General features: G+C 33.1%; 1 protein-coding gene across 1 annotated transcript; it reads right to left on the bottom strand.

Annotated features, from left to right (window-relative positions):
* Positions 1–2,949: 2,949 nt before the first annotated feature.
* On the bottom strand, positions 2,950–11,815 carry LOC125830125 (uncharacterized). The gene is made up of 9 exons (XM_049509329.1): positions 11,640–11,815; positions 8,237–8,358; positions 7,657–7,818; positions 7,434–7,539; positions 7,097–7,279; positions 6,601–6,760; positions 5,787–6,103; positions 5,601–5,690; positions 2,950–3,361 (listed from the first exon to the last, which is right to left on the bottom strand). The coding sequence occupies exons 2-9, from the start codon at positions 8,249–8,251 to the stop codon at positions 3,285–3,287; spliced, it is 1,110 nt and encodes a 369-aa protein (XP_049365286.1). The 5' UTR covers positions 8,252–8,358; positions 11,640–11,815; the 3' UTR covers positions 2,950–3,284.
* Positions 11,816–17,603: the final 5,788 nt, after the last annotated feature.

Genomic DNA, 17,603 nt, shown 5'->3' with positions numbered 1-17,603 from the left:
CTTAGCTGCGATAAATATGACTAAACCCTTTATTGGAGAGTGCTAATTATCTTTAAAAAATATATTTAGTAACAATTAAAATATTCTCGCTAATTAATTATCATTGAAGATCAAAAAGTAGTGATGCCTATCTTTTTGCCTTAAATTTTGATCTTCTCATATCCGATCCAACCTGTCTGTTTCCCACTCCTAATCTAACCTATGAAGTAGTGATGGATGAAGAAAATGGAAGAACAAGATTCAAATTCTAACAGAGACAAACTGTTATAAAATTGTCAATAAGACCACAATGGAAGGTGTTGAAAATACAATCATCATCATCATATTTCTTAAAGATGCACCATAAAAAATTGTTAGACGTAAAATATTTCTAGCTAGCCGACGTCACTTATATTCACATATAATTAATCAAACGGTAAAGTAAATTGAATATCATTATAGTTTTACCTCTAAATTTAATTGTTCAAAAAGTATCTAATTATCTTATGCTCAACAATGAAGTCGGTCTACTAAGCTCACCATTCATCAGTTTAAACTTGCATTTTCCCCTTCAAATCTACTCTAACTAATTTGTATTATTTCAAAATATTTATACAATAACATGCATGGGGTACACGTGCCTAGAAACTAGTTAACTAATGAAAGTGTGTGTTCTCTCTAATAACCCGCACTTGAGTGGGTTTGTTAAGAATACAATTAATTAATAAAAGTGTCTACGATTTCAATGGTTTTAAACTATAATGTTTGATTTGTATATTCAAGCATGTTTTTTCTCTTAGCATACTTCAGAATGCATGATGCAAACCTGTTAGCAGTTTTGGATTAACTTATTTGCCACAAATATGTCTAGTTTTTGGCATCTGGTATTGTTGCAGAGTGGCTCCCTATCGACAAGCTTTAAAACCTTGAACATTCTCCATTTGTGTGACTTGGATCTTAATAACAAAGAGCAAATGTGTTCCCTTGTATGCTTGCTTACAAGTTGTCCAAATCTGAGTGAGTTGTGTACTGTGCTGAGTTATTGAATTCATAATTATTATTATTCCTGAGCTGTGTGTTGGGTTTAATTAGGATCTTTTTTCTCTTCCTATGTGGATAAATAAAAGTATTATTAGGACCAGTCCACTTTAGCCCATAACCCCAATATTATGTGGCATATCTAAGGCTTATTTGGTCTTATTTTCAGAAACACAAGAGAGAAACATCAAGAGAGTTTCATTTTAGAGATAGAGAGAAAAAGAGAAAAATCCCATTTTTGCTTCTGGAAAATTTCTGCTCAGGCAGTCCACTTCAGACAGAGTTTTCCACTTCTTTAACCGTTGGATTGTGCTCAAATTTGAACTGGGAGTTCTCAGCATTTGGTTCTTGCAATTCAATGGTGGAAATCGGATTTGGAGGTCTGTAGCTTCTGATTTTGGGGCGTGAACAGTAGCTCGTTTTTGGATGAAATCTCTCATCTAATTCTCTAGTTTTGGTGCAATCTTGTTTTGTTGTTGCTCGTTGTTTGGCGCTTGTTTTGTGGCCAATTTTGGAGATCAATTTTGTAACTCTTGGTGTTCATAGTGGAGCTTTTGGTCCTGTGATTTTTTACTCTTCACATCGAAGGGTTTTCCACGTAAATCTTTGTCTTGTGTGATTGGTTTATTCTTGTCTTATTGCTTTAGTTTGGTTAATATACTTGATGTCCATTCTTCATATTTCTTTCTTCTCTTGGTTCAAATTGAAAGGGAAAGTTAGACTTGGGTATTATTCCGTTGTTATCTTGTTGGACATTTTTGTTAGTGCCTTGCCTTTCCCAACACTGTGTGCTCAAACTATGTGTTACTAATCTATACTGTATTATATATGTTTTGTTCTTTTAGATTGATTTACGAGGAACAGTGGATTGAAAGTAAGTTAAAACAACTTAATAAGTTTGAAATTACGAAGAACAGTGGATTGAAAGTATGTTAAACAACTTAATAAGTTTGAAATTTTGTGCTTAAGACAATTCCAGGGTATAGAGGAGTTGATGAAACGAAAGCCTCGAGGATTTACCAGTGGTTGATGTGCTTGACGATTCTGCCTGGATCACTTCTTAATAAACCACAAGTAATATGTGAACAACTGGAAATAGTTGCTGTAAAAGATTAGAATCAGGACATATCCCCCTTCTGTTTTCTTCACATCTCATCATATTAATTAAGTACCTTCACCTTCTATCTGTTGTAGTGACTATTACAATGATATATATATATATATATATATACACACACACACAATTGAGGTGTGTGACGGGATGATTGAGATCTTTTCACCCTTAATAAGACGTTTTGAGTTGGAGACACGAGAATGAAGAACTTTTTGGTAGGGAGTGTTTTACCCTCTCAGTGCAACAAAAGTAAACCAAAGAACAGAAATTGAAGAAAAGCCTAAACAATAATAGGCTCAAGGTTAGGATACACCTTTACTGGTCAAATATGTTATACACACCTCAAGCTTTCAAGATTTTCCGTTTGTTTTCGTGATTTGTTCAACAATTGTACAACATACAATTCATTTTCCATACATTTTGACTGTAGGATGTGTTTGGTATGAAGGAAAATGCTTTTATAAATAAATAAACAATTTTCTTGTTTATTTTCTAGTGTTCGGTAAGTGAGCTAAAATATTCTCCCAGACATAATTGCGTGTAATTTAGGAAAATACTACAGGGGTGGAGATGGGGTGGGGAGGGTACCGTTTTGGGGATGCTGGGAGTGGAAGGAAACAATGAGCTTCGTATGACAATTATGAAACTTGTTTTCTCTTTTCCCACTAGCGAAGTAATTTTCTTGATTTTTAAGTAACTTGTTTTCCTCAAGAAAACCAAAAAATGTTTCCTCTCCTCCTTATCAAACACACTTGTGTAGTGCTAACATTTATTTTACAATTGGACACCCATAAACAGCATGGAATCATTGGTACAAAAGATGGTTAACAGATTTTATCTGATTGTTAATGTTCAATATCCAAGATTCAAGCTTAATAATATCAAAAGGAATGAAACTGACATATCCTGACTTGCTTCTACAAATGACGAGTCGCGCAAGCTAGGGAAGTGAAATCTATTAGAATAGAAAATAGTGCAACTCGATCAGTATAAGAATAAAGCGAGGTAAGTCATTGGCACCAGAAAAGTTGGGTTAATAACTACATAGACATACCTACCACAGGTAAATCAATGTTCTTAGCTGATCCAATCATTTTACGCCAAACTCCTTATTCTGGCTATGGAATTAAGCACGTGTTCGTGTCAACTTAAACTAGGACTTCTCTTCATCTGATTGAGGACATGCTGCAGGCCCTGGGGCAGCTTCAACATCAACGAAGAACTCCTCAACTAAAACAAAGCCAAACCAAAAGCATAAGAATGATTATTTTATACTCTAAGAAAAGCATACAAAGTTTAGCTAGATCGAGTCATGTCATCTTTTAACAATGGGAAATGTTCATGCCCAAGAAACTTATTCATGATCCTCAGACAGAACTTTTCTAGACATGCCTTGTTTCCGGGTAATAACATTGTTTCTTGTAATAAATGTCCATACCTTCGTTGAGAGTGTAAATTTAATATGCAAATGCAAAAACTATTTTTTTTTTAAGGCCATGGAGCAATCATGTATCAGTATTTAAATGTTCATGACTAAACCATGTCACACAGGGCATAAAAGCAAGACTGCATTCACGAGGATCAGAGTCGAATTCCTTACAAGATTTCAAAGTAAAGAAAGGAATACCGACTATTAGAAGACTCCAGCCGTTAAATCTATCTAAATAATTTCAGAAAAAGCACATAGATGTAGGGTGTCTTTGGTACGAAGGAAAATGTTTTCCATGGAAAATGTTTTCTTGGAAAACAAGTTGATTTTTGACTTATTTTCTGGTGAGTAGAAAATATTTTCCGAAAAAAAAATTTAGTATTTGATTTATGAATGATTTTTTTTTTTTGAGAAATATCTTTTATTTTTACTAGGGTAGAAAATAATTTTTGAAATTGAAAATATTTTTTAAAAATAAACTTAAATTTTTTTGGGGGTGGGGTGGGGGGTGGTAGGGGGTGGGTTGAGGGTAGGGGTGAAAAATTGAAATTTTGAAGTTGAAAATATTTTTTAAAAACAAACTTAAATTTTTTTTGGGGGATGGGGGCTGGTAGGGGGTGGGTCGGGGGGGTCGAGGGTTGGGGTGAAAAAATAAAATTTTGAAGTTGAAGTATTTTTTAAAAACAAACTTAAATTTTTTTTTTGGGGAGGTGCTGGTAGGGTGTTGGGGGGTGGGTAGGGGGTGAAAAAAATGAAATTTTGAAATTGAAAATATTTTTGAAAAACAAACTTAAAATTATTTTTGGGGGTGGTGGTGGGGGGGCTGGTAGAGGGGTCGAGGGTAGGGGTGAAAAAATGAAATTTTGAAATTGAAAATATTTTTTCAAAACAAACTTAAATTATTTTTTTTGGGGTAGGGATGGCGAGTAGGGGGTGGGTGGGTTGCGGGGGGATTTTGAAATTGAAAATATTTTTGAAAAACAAACTTAAAATTATTTTTGGGGGTGGTGGGGGGGGGGGGCTGGTAGAGGGGTCGAGGGTAGGGGTGAAAAAATGAAATTTTGAAATTGAAAATATTTTTTCAAAACAAACTTAAATTATTTTTTTTGGGGTAGGGATGGCGAGTAGGGGGTGGGTGGGTTGCGGGGGGATTTTGAAATTGAAAATATTTTTGAAAAACAAACTTAAAATTATTTTTGGGGGTGGGGGGGGGGGGGGGGGGCTGGTAGGGGGGTCGAGGGTAGGGATGAAAAAATGAAATTTTGAAATTGAAAATATTTTTTAAAAACAAACTTAAATTATTTTTTTTGGGGTAGGGGTGGCGAGTAGGGAGTGGGTGGGTTGCGGGGGGGATCGAGTGTAGGGGTGAAAAATTAAAATTTTGAAATTGAAAATATTTTTTAAAAACAAACTCAATTTATTTATTTTTTGGAGGGGGGGGGGGGGAAGGCCAGGGAGGGGGCGTGGGTGATCGAGGATCGGGATGAAAAATAAAAAATTAAAGTTGAAAATATTTTTTAAAAACAATAAAAAAATTGATAGGGGGGGTAAAAAATAAAAAATTGAAATTAGAAATATTTTTTAAAAATAATTTTTAATATTTTTTGGGAGGGGGTGGGGTAGGGGTAGGGGTGAGGGTGGGTAAAAAAATTGAATTTAAAAATAAACTTTAAATTATTATTTTTTTAGGGGGTTGGTTGGGAGGCTGGTTTGAGGATAGGGACAAAATAAATTGATTTTTTCAACAAAAAAATAATTGTAGTTTGAAGTTGGAAGAGAGTTTTGAAAAATGTTTTCCTTAAGTTTTGAAGGGAAGTCATTTTCCTTAAATTTGAGGAAAATGAGTTGATTTGAAAAATATTTTCTAAAACATTTAACCCAACCAAACATGAGAAGATTGAAAAACATTTTCCGGAAAATGTTTTCCTTCATACCAAACGCACCCGTAGATATACTTAAAGCTAATGCTTTTTTGAACTTCTCAATCTGTTTCTGATTCAAAGCATAAGACTACATGGGCAAGAAAGTAGTAATTCTCACCTATATCTTCTTGTTCTGGAGAATCAAGCAGAATATCTGAATCGGAAGGCAAAAATGGGGAACCAGGGTAGTTTCCTAGAGATCCTAAATCTGCAATTAGTATTGGAGCAAAAACCTCCGTCAGATTTTGCTTTCCAGGAGTCGTACTATTTATAAAGTTTTTGAATTATGTATGAGGAAAATTACCTCCCAAGTTTGACAAGTCTGCTGTTAGATCCGAAAGACTGAAATCCCAAGGAATCTGATCCAAGGATCTCAGCAAATCTCTAGAATTACCAACACCATTATCTGGTGGAAGTTGCAATCCTACTGAACTTGCTACATCAGATGGGAACGAAGAGTCAAGCACTGATGTGTCAATTCCCATCCCTGAAATCTCCGAAGCGGTGAAGGGGAAGTGGCCACTGGAAGCTACTGATGCAGGGCTTACAGGCATATCAGACATGGCATTGCTAGGTGGAACTGCTGGTGCTACATCGGATGCACTCGTTTCTACCACCATACTGTCAACAAATAGGAAAATGTAAAGTGACATTTGCCATACCATTTCTTTTAAATATCTACTATAGAAATAGCTTTTCATCATTTTAAGCCCATAAACATATTTGACCTTGTATATATAGTGTAATTTTTGGACGAATGGGGTTTAGATGAACCCCTTGAGGCACCCTAGCACCATCCCTGAGGTATAAAAACAAAAGACAAACACGAGGGACTGAGCAGAAAAGTAATCTCTTTCACCAACCTCAGTGCTACTTAAACAACGAGAAATGGCGAGAGCTCTCACCAATTCTATGAAGCATGAAATATATATACTTGTCACGGTGTAAAGTTAAATTCAAGATCTTTGCAAGTATAATATGGTGAGTATATAAGATAAACATGAATCCTAATAGGGAAAACACGTCGAATTGGGAAGTGTTTATGGATTTTCAGAGTTCTAGTCTCACATTTCAAAGTTTAAAAGGGAGTTTTAAGCCTATAAAAAATGAATTCTCACTCATTTCCAGAGCTCATTTGCATTGGATGATAGTTGCTTGGTGCAGGCACACCATTAACCACATGGCAACTGGACATGCCCATCGGATCAAAATGAGGTTGACCTGTAGCCGGATGCGGAGGTTGTTGTAGGACGGGGTATCCCATGGGTAAGTTGTTGACTGCACTGAAAACAAGAGGCGATCAACAATAATGACAATAAAGTATACAAGAATATTGTTCAATAGCTCTGTAGATAACACAAAGTTCCTGTTCTCTTAAAGTATCTTAAGTCCACTTCGAAAGGATGCGATAGTTTAACGTTGTTCCAGAAATGAAGAAGGATGAAAGGGAAGGAGTACAATAACTTCTATTGTATTAACTCATTATGCTTCCTCTCATGGGATGCCCCCATTTAGTTCTCCAAGAAAGCAGTATTAATCCAAATTAAGTCATAAAAGCGAAGACAAAAAAGAATATGAAATTGAATGAAATGATATAACGGTAAATAAAATTACCTTGCATGGTATTTATCCCATTCTGCATCGGAGTCAATGGAACCTTCGGAGGCACAGGATATTTCATCAGATGATATTGGTGCTCAAGCAAATGATTGAACAAGATGATTTGTTTCTTCAGTTTAAGCCTAATGTAGTAGGCCCGAAAGAAATCTGCATTTTCCTCTTCCAATTTTTGCCAAACTGTATTAAGTATGAAAAGGTTTAAGAGACTGAGAACTGACACACATTATAGCCAAAACCAAAGTAATGATAAATATGAGAAAACATATTTCAATTAAGCAGAAAATGCATAAACCATTACAATCACCAACAATTTCATTTTTGATATACATACCAAGAGCTGTAAATCCGGGATCTATCCTTGCGCGATTAAGAAGTGTTTTAACCACTTCATCCTTATTCATATACAGTTGTAAGCAACGTTCAATCAAGTTTTGGACCTACATCACCATTTGTGTCATAATAAAGTTTGAAGAACAAGGTGTGACAGAGAATGGAAACTTCCCCTACACACACACTTGTATAAAAGTATGTGTCGGAAAAAAGAACTATCTTACTAGCTCAATATCTTCACGTGAAACTTTCCGGTTGTCATTGCCTGATGCAGAAACTGAACCTGAATCTGCTACAGGTGTATCTGTTGTATTGTTCTGCTGGTCACTTTGGGCTTCATGAGAGGCCTGAGTTGAAGATTGTTTCTCAGTTGTGTTTTGTAGATCCTGAAGTTATTACAATGAACAATATAAGGGAAAAAAAAAGTTCCATATCTGAACAACAAGTTACAACTTACCAAAAGAATTTAATAGCAAAAATGAATATCTAAACATATCAGGTTTCAGAATTTTAGTCATATGCATACATTATTTGCTGGCTCTATAAGAAGAGAATGTTGATAAATAGTTAACTATTACAGGATAAGGAGGAACTACATGATTACAGAACGGAGATTACTCAACTTTATAAATAAGCCACAAGAGTAAGCAGCGAGTTAATTGAGTCATAACTTGCACTGAGAAACTTTTCGAATAAAATAGATAGCATTGCCAAAAAAATGAAATTCCATAAATCAAACCAGAGAAAGACATGAAGGATCTGAACACATCAAAAGGAGACCTAGTAATATATAAACACAAGTACCTGTGTGGTCTTCATTTTAGCTAACTGCAAGCACACTAAATATCTCCCTGAAGCTCCAATACGCCATGGCTATAACTTGTATTACTACTTTGAAGATCTCTCAATAAAGGAGAAGAAATCACCTGAGAATAAAATAGAAGAAAGATTCAACAGAATTACAAGTCCACAAACTGTGTAAAATAAGATCAAACTTCAGCATAAAATTTCAGGATAAGAAAAGCAAACATCATTTTTTAGTGCAAGGCACTCATATCTCTTTGGACCATGTAGTAAGATGAAATTGAAACAATATCTTTCCACTTCTGAGGAAAATAATTGATCTACTTTAATTAGTGAACTCCGTTTTTTGATAAAGTCAAGATTTTTGCACTGAATATCACACCAAGATCGTGTCGTCATGTTTCCAAGGATCCATCAACCCATCTATGCAAAAAAGAAGGTTCCTTTTTCAGCAAAAATATCAATGAAACAAAAAATCTGGTTGATTTTCTGTCATTTACACCCAAATTGGCCAAAATGCGCAAGAGGAGCTGCTCGACTTTCCATCTCTCCTCTTCCTAGCATCCATATTTTCCACCTACCAGCTGGTCAAATGATTTTCCATTGTTTGAGATGCTCATATTTAATACAATTCTATTACAAGGTAGTAATGTAGTTTTTTTTTAGAGGAAGTTAACTGTATTACAAAAACAGCATTAAAGAAGTGCAAAGTAATTGCAGGTTGAGCAAAAACCGAAATTCGAATACCTGTATTATCTAATAAGGATTTTAAGAAGCTAAGAATTGATTCTGCATCATTTACAAACTCCTCCTTAGACCAATAAGATGACAAAAGTATACAATTAAACTTGATCTGTTTGACTGTATTTGCCTTATCTTCAAAACATGTAGTGTTTCTTTCCCTCCACACTGTCCACCATATCCATGTTGAGATAGTCTTCCACCACTATGATTTCTTGTTCCTGTTCAGCCATTGTTCCAACAACTAGCAGTTGTGAGGTGTTACTTGGCATAACCCACTTTGCGATGAATAAACAAAAGGTTTATAGTTGGTTTGTACATCATCCCCACATAGTTGACATCTGCTACGTAGAAAGATGCCCCTTCATTGAAGATTTTGATGAGTCAGGCAAGCATTATTGACTACCAACCAAGAGAAGCAGGTCACATTATACAAGGTTCTAATGTAGTAACAGATGGTCCACATCCTTCCCATTCATCTAGCACATGTGACATCAACTTACTATAAACATCTCCTCTTCCTCAGATTATCTGACATTAGGTTAGGATCGCACATAGTATACAGTATAAAAAACCCACCTTTAGGTGTTTAGTATCCCACATTGGCTTCCACGTGGTCCTCTTATCACCTCCATTGAGCAGGTAGTTATAGTATGACTACATAAAAAACAGTTGCTGCTTACCCAGTTACATAATATTGTCAAGGAAATGGTATTTTGTTATTTTCCGGAACAACATATAGGCTATAGCACTATACATTTCTTCTGAAGGACACTATTCACTTCATCCCACTCCAGTCTTGAATAGATCTCTGAAAAAGATGCTTCCCCTCATGCTTGTCCTTCATCACTCCCAAGCATTTAAGGTTTCGCGGCATGTTTTTTACAAAAAAAAAAGTTGGGGAATTCCTCCTTCAAGGGTACCATACCTTCGACTGTGATTCTTAACTGTGAATAAAATGAATCCTGAGAACTCCTTCACTCCCCCCATGGTTCCCTCTCCACATGCATATGCGGCTATAACACTATCAAGGAAGCAACTAATACTCATTTAGTCTTTTATCTTTATTATGATAAAGTCGTAACACCATAACGTAATTGGATATCAGAAGAAGCCAGAACAATAAATGTGATGGAAGGGACATTGTGAAAAAGGAGACGACTCAGGGTAGAATATCCCCTATTTTGTGGTGACTAAGATCATTTAGCAACCCAAGCATGCTAGAGTTGAGAAATGCTTTGTCAACACTAAAATGTTACTGTTCTTGTATACAAGAACTAAAGCATTACTTCAACAGATGCCCAAAACTGAAAAAGGAGGATCTTTCATGAAGACGAAGTTCAAAATTTCTTTCCATCCGATAAGGAAATCAATTATCTATAAAAGAAGGTGCATAGGCATGAGGAAAATTTTCAAAGTGCATGATGAATTCTTCAATCTGTTATTCAACATAGTAGAGTTGGATGAGTATACTTGATAACTTTGCAACCTATCTATCCAGATGCTCTACATGATTTACAACTAATTTGTCTCCTATTAATGAAGTCCTAAACTAATTTCTCAACATGAGATGAGATTAGCATGGTTTATCGAATGCCAAACCAAAGATAATTTTCAGCTTCAATCTGGGAGCTCAAATGTGCAATTCTCTAAAGGTTCCCGCTGTCTTTACTTACAAGTTACATTCTGCCACGAATCTAAACGAATAAGCAGCAGCCATTAGATACAGATATGAGACCTCTCGGGCTCTGTAAGGCGATCAATTGCTGTGTCTTTAACTAACACCACAACAAGGACTACTGGCAGAACTAAACTGCTGAAAATGAAAAGGATTTAATTGAAAGAAGACTACCAAGAGATTGTCTTATTTAAATGAACAGAACGCTTACCAACAACAACATACCCAATGTAGTCCCACAAAGTGGGTCAGGAGAAGGTAGAGTGTACGCAGGCAGACCTTACCCCACAAACTTTAGCATCAGCAATACCATCAAAACAATGAGCCATGATAACAAAGAAGCCTTTTTTTTATTTTTTACAAGTAGAATACCATAACAAAGAAGTCTCGAAAAGCTCAAACAAGATTGACTTGCAAAAATGATCAAACTATCCACAAAGATTAAGTCTTCTCTACAAAAACCATCACTTTGAAAGAAAAATCACAGAAATTCTGCACTATGCTGAACAGCATAAAATACCCTTGCTGCAATATCCACATAAGAAATCAAGATAACCATCCCCATTTCAGAAAAGAAACCAGCAGAAGTTATGAACTAGTAAAGATCAGATATCCACATTGCAAGAGCCTAATGTATCACAATACATAGAAGCAGAAACTCTAAAAGATCTCCAGATAGTTGCAACAGATTACTACTGCAAAATCAAGATTGTAGTACTAAAATACTCCTCATGATTATCACCAAGTACAAATAACAAAATTTCCCAAATATACAAGAACCCCATCTGATAAATCTCCACACTAGCTCCAACCAGTGGAAAAGAAACACCAAAGATTGCATTTTTAAACTAAAATTAACCCAATTCTTGAAATAAAAAACCAAAAAAATGCAAATAAGAAAATACCCAAAAAACAAAAACAGCAAAAAAAAAAACCAAGCCTTTGTATTAAAGAGAAAAACAGCTAGAGAAAACGAAGACAAACCTGCAGTTCCCAGTAGCAAACAAGATGCAAATTTGAGCTTGCCAAACCAAAAAGAAAAAAGACAATTCTTGAAGTGGGAATAAAGTAGTTTAATTAGGAAAATTAAAAGAAATTAAAGTTGGAAATTTGGCCATAATAAAGAAGAAGAAGCAGAAGAGGAGGAGATTGGGACAGAGAAAAAAATGGTTTTTTTTTTGTTGGATGATTATTGGTCCTTTTCTGTTCAGTACGGTGTTGCTGTTACTGTAGCTGGCAAATGAAATAATGAGAAACTGGAAACTGCATATTACCGCCAAACCATAGTTTAACATAACTAATTATTTGAACTATTATATTTTATTGGAAAAATTACTCAACTATACATCATTTATTATCATATTTTCTTATTTTCCCTACTAGTTCAAAAAATATCAAAAATCCCTTCTTTTCCTTCCATCATTCCTTTTTCCGGATACATTAATCTGAAATTTCATACCCATGATGTTCCTTCCTTTTTTTCACGCCACAAATCTTTCCATAATTACATCAATTAATTTATTTTTGAATTTCAAATCTTTTCTATCTCCAATTAATGATTTCAAATTATTCAAGAGGTAGATTTGTTTCAATCACTTTAATTTCCAATTTTTTTTTATTTTTAATTTTTTCATCTTAAAAAATAAAAATAAAATTACCTCCGCCCCCTTCCCCCATTGAAATCTTATAAACCTATGCAATTTTAGTTAATCATATCGTCGTTGAAATTTTTTCTTGAAATTTTTTTTTTCTTTTAATGTATCTAATGTTGAAAAACGTTCAAAAAAAAAAGAAGAAAAAAGTTGGATTTGCCATTGCATGGTCATCACTATCAAAGATACAGATTTTTAATGTATCTCATTTATTTTGAGTCTTAAATTAGTCTATGTTAGTGTTATCATTAATCTGATACATCACTGCTACAAAACCTTTGTTTTATGCAATGTATCATGTTCATATTTAAGGTATTGATACATAACTCTAATGTTTTTGAATCTTCGATTAGTGTTTATCATGTTCAATATAAATGTACTTGATACATAAACTTTGTATTATGTATCACACACACAAAAAAGAAGCTAATTTGGAACAATTACATGTATAATGTATTTTTTAATTTTAAATTATAGTATTTCTCAAACAAAATAAGATACATAAATAATAATGTATCATGTACTGACTTTTTAGTTATGATACGTAAATTCGAATTTATACTAAATGTATTTGATACATAACAATTACCAAACAATAATGTATCGATCTCAAACCTAAAATCTTGTGTGCAACACTTTCTTATTTAATATATATAGCTAGTAGAAATACAACACTTATTAATTTTAATTGAAAGGATCTTCATGATGTATCTTCTCAAATTTTTTGATAATTTTGAATCAAAATTGAAAGGATCTTCAATGAATTAGGAGAATAATTTTGAAACTCAAAATTTTCAATAATTTTGAATCAAAATTGAAAGGATCTTCAATGAACTGGGAGAAAAATTTTGAATCTCAAAATTTTCGACAATCGTGAATCAAAAAATCGAAAGGATATTTGATGAACTTGAAGATTCACAAAAGAAATCGTTTGTCCAACAACAATTCCATCACTTTTGTATCCTTCATAACTCACCTCGCTAATCCAAAATTTCGACAAAAGCTTTTATGAAACAGAGAGAATGATGAACAAGAAGAAGAAATTTAATTTTTGATTGTTTTGGTTAGTTACACTATATGATTTAATTCTTGACAATAATTTGGAATGGAATAACCCAATTTATGGGATCTTAATTTGATTTTCAGTTTTTTTTTTTCCCCCCCTTAATTAGTGCAACAGATGGATACTATGAGGTCTTAATTTGATTTTTCAACTTTTTTTTTCCTTATTAAGTGCAACAGATTGATACATAATGTATCAACAATAATATATTCAGATCCTTAATTATGTATCCGAAATGACTAAAAAATATGGAATTTGTGTAATTAGAAAAATAATAGGGATAGAAGGTAATTTAGGTTTTACACTATGAGATTTATGAAAATTATACTTTTTTATTCTAATCATCCATGGTTGTGGTGGGAGGCTAGAAATCTATATATCCTTGAGACGGAAATAAAAAAATCTTAATAGTTTAGTTTCAGTTGGTTGATTATTTGAATTCTAATTCTTTGACTTGTAATCTTATCCTTTATTTTACTTCCTCTTACCCTAAAAAGGCAAACGTATCCTCAATTTTTCTACTTATTCTGTCCATTTTTACATGTCTATTATTTTAAAAACGGAAAAATAATTATTCAACAATAAAATCAAGAGTCTATCTATCTTATCATTATTATTTAAATACTCCCTTCTTTTTAAATTAATTGAATTATTGAGACATTTTTTATTTTTCAAATTAACTTAATTGTTCATACTTTTAGAATGTTCTTCCAAGTTTACCCTTCATTAGTTAGTATTGGAATTAGTTATTAATTAATGTTTAGTTATTTAAATCATAAATTTGACAATAATTAATAAGGGTAAAAATGGAAAGTTATGTCTAATTTATGTCTTAATCTTCTTTTCTTAGAGGGTGTGAAACACCTCAACAATTCAATTAATTTGAAATGGAGGGAGTACTATTCAATATCTAATACATTTTTCAGAACATTAAGTTTAATATTTTCAAAGTATAATGTAGCAATATTACCTCTATTATTTATTATTTATTTAGGTGTGTGTCAAGTCAATAGTGAAAAACTATTATTGGACAAAGAAAATATTTAAAATGGATATACTCCTCATTAATAAAATGATGTATATATATTTTTATCGTGTAATAAATATTACATATATCTCCTCAATGTCTAATAAATAAGGCATATTTTATCATTTCATTAACAAATATATATTTACTAAATGAAAGAAATATATATAAAAAAAAACCTAAAAACAGTTTTAATTTTATTTTTTTTAAATGTCACATTGCTTTAATAATTACCTCACCCAATATTTTACTCCCCAAAATCCGATCAAATTAAATATAATTCAACTCCTCTTTTATTTTAAATCTGATCCAAACCTATGTTATGACTGAGCATAACAATGATATTGAATTATTTTTTTCTTCATTTGGGTTTGGTCTAGAGAATTAAATACTTCTTTGTAAATTCTGTAAATATAGATTTGTTATTAAATAGAATATATATGTCTATATGTAACATTTATTAGTTGGCGTTGCCGCGTGGGTATGTATGCATCATTTTGCCAACGAGGTTTATAGAAACGTTTAGGCAATACAAAAAAGAAGTTGAAAATCAGTTGGATAAGAAGATAAAAATAATTAGAAGTGATAGAGGTGGAGAATATGAATCTCCTTTTTCAAAAATATGTTTGAAAAATGGAATCATCCATCAAACTAATACCCCATACTCACCTCAATGTAATGATATTATGGAAAAGAAAAATTAAACTTTGAAGAAAATAATGATTGTCTCACTTATAAGTTTGGGTTTACCACAAAACTTGTAGAGGAAAGCTATCCTTACAGCAAATCGAATACTCAACAAAGTGCCCCATATAAAAACACGGGCTATTCCATATGAGAAATGAAAAGAAAGAAAACTCAATTCGAAATATTTCAAAGTGTGAGGTGTCTATCCAAAGTCCAAGTTCTTATACCTAAAAAGGTCAAAATAGAACATAAAATTGTGGACTATGATTTCGTTGAATATGCCAAAAATAATAAGGCATATCAATTTTTGGTTCATAAATCTAAACATCCAAATATTCATGAAAATACGGTAATTGAATCAAATAGCACTGAGTTTCTTGAACACATCTATACAACCGTATAAAACTAGATTCTAGTTGTTTAAACGACCTCAGAAAGAACCAAAGAAGAATGTACCTAATAAAGAGAGTTCAAGGCATAACAAACGTCAAAGGACATCTACTCCCTTTTGATATTTGATTTTGTAACATTTCTTCTTGAAATTGAGCCTCAAACATTCAAGGAAGTTATGTTCTCTACGGATCCATCCTTTTGAAAATAGGCGGTCAATGATGAGACTGATTCAATCTTAAGTAATCACTTGGAAGCGGGTTGATCTTCCTCCGGAAAACAAACCTTGGATTTAAAATAGATTTTCAAAAGGAAATGAAAGTTGATGAAACTATTGACAAATACAAAGCAAGACTTGTCGTCAAATGCTTTAGACAGAAAGAAGGTTTTGATTATTTTGATACATACTCACCAGTAACTAGGATTACTTTCATTCAGATGTTAATTATCCTAGCTGTAGTATATGACCTTGAAATCCATCAAATGGATGTAAAAATAATTTTCTCAAATGGAGAATTGGAGGAAGAAATTTACATGGAATAACCTAAAGGTTTCTTGGTTCTTGATAAAAAAAAAGGTATGCAAACGTATTAAGTCACTTAACTAAGAAAGTATGCAGCGAGGCAAAGCCGATTGAGAATATGACTGTCGTCCCCTCGGCGCTTGGGAGGCATCCTATTTAATAAAGATTCAAAACAAGCACCCAAACAATGACAAACAAAGTTTGATAAAATTATGTTGACAAATAGATTTAAGATCAATGAATGTAATAAATGTGTTTACATTAAAAATACTCTGAATCGAGTGGTTATTGTATGCCTTTATGTGGATGATATGTTGATAATGAATAACGACACTAGTAACATAAATACTACTAAGTGTATGTTTGCTAGTAATTAGTTCGATATAAAAGATCTAGGAGTTGTCAATTTGATAGTGGGAATTATGATTCATAAAACTCCTCATGGTGTAGCATTGTCTCAATCTCATCATATTCGAAAGGTACTTAAAAAATTCAAGTACTTAAACCTAAAAAGTGTAAAGACATCAATGATGTGAATATTGATCTAGCTAAGAATTAATCTGAAAGTCTGTCTCAATTGGGTTATGCCCGATTATTGAGAAGTTTGATATACATCATGAATTATACACAACCAGACATAACTTGTGATATAAGTAAACTAAGTCGATACACAAGTAATTCCAACCAAAAACATTGGATGACAATGAAACAAGTTTTAGAGAAACTTAGATGACACTCAAAACTTTGTTTTACATTATAGCAAGTATCCAACAATCGTTGAAGAATATAGTGATGTAAATTGAATTACTGAATCAAATAAAACTAAGACAATAAGTGGATATGTTTTCATCATTGGTGGAGGAGCAATATCCTAAAAATCATCAAAAAAAACATGTATTGTTCACTCTACAATGGAGTCTAAGTTCATATCCTTATACAAGGTCGGCAAAGAAGCTTAATAGCTCAGAAATTTCTTAAAAGACATTTCATTTTGCCCAAATCAATGGCCCCTATATGCATACAATGTGATAGTCAAGCTACAACAAAAAGGGTTGGGAGCATTATGTATAATGGTAAGTCTCGTTACATACAACGAAGAAGATACAACTCTGTTCGAAAACTACTCTCTAGTGGAACTATCACAATTGACTATGTAAAGTCAAAGGATAATATGGCAGATCCACTTACAAAAGGACTAACTAGAGAGGGAGTTGATAGATCATCAAATGGAATGGGACTATGACCGAGGACAAGTCATTGTGACGGTAACTTTAACTAGAAGACTAGAAATTCCAAGATCTAGGTTCAAGGAGATCAAACAAAGTCATTGATGACAATTTAACATTGTCAAAATTATTTTATGGTCTATTCTCATGATGAGACAATGTTCAGTAACAAGAATAAAGACATTAAGACTTTTTAATGATTTCTAATTGTATTATAAGGTATATCGAATGGTGTACCTATGGGATAACACATTTAGATCTCACATATGTATGTGTGACGTGTAAGTCACTTTAAGGAGAATCCAGTAAGGCCAATTCTCTACGCACTTATAAATCAAGAAGTGTTCATAGCTGAAACAAACGAAATAATGATACTAGTT

The sequence above is a fragment of the Solanum verrucosum genome, unplaced genomic scaffold, assembly GCF_900185275.1.
Source record: "Solanum verrucosum unplaced genomic scaffold, falcon-dt-bn FXZP01000464.1, whole genome shotgun sequence".
Lineage (NCBI taxonomy): Eukaryota > Viridiplantae > Streptophyta > Magnoliopsida > Solanales > Solanaceae > Solanum > Solanum verrucosum.
This window is presented reverse-complemented; position numbering and strand designations above follow the sequence as displayed.

Excerpts from the sequence above, each read along its gene's own strand:
- LOC125830125 (XM_049509329.1), bottom strand. Across the intron at positions 7,540-7,656 it reads CACGTGAAGATATTGAGCTA|GTCCAAAACTTGATTGAACG; the intron begins GTAAGATAGTTC and ends ATGGTGATGTAG. Across the intron at positions 6,104-6,600 it reads CAAATGAGCTCTGGAAATGA|TATGGTGGTAGAAACGAGTG; the intron begins GTGAGAATTCAT and ends ATTTGTTGACAG.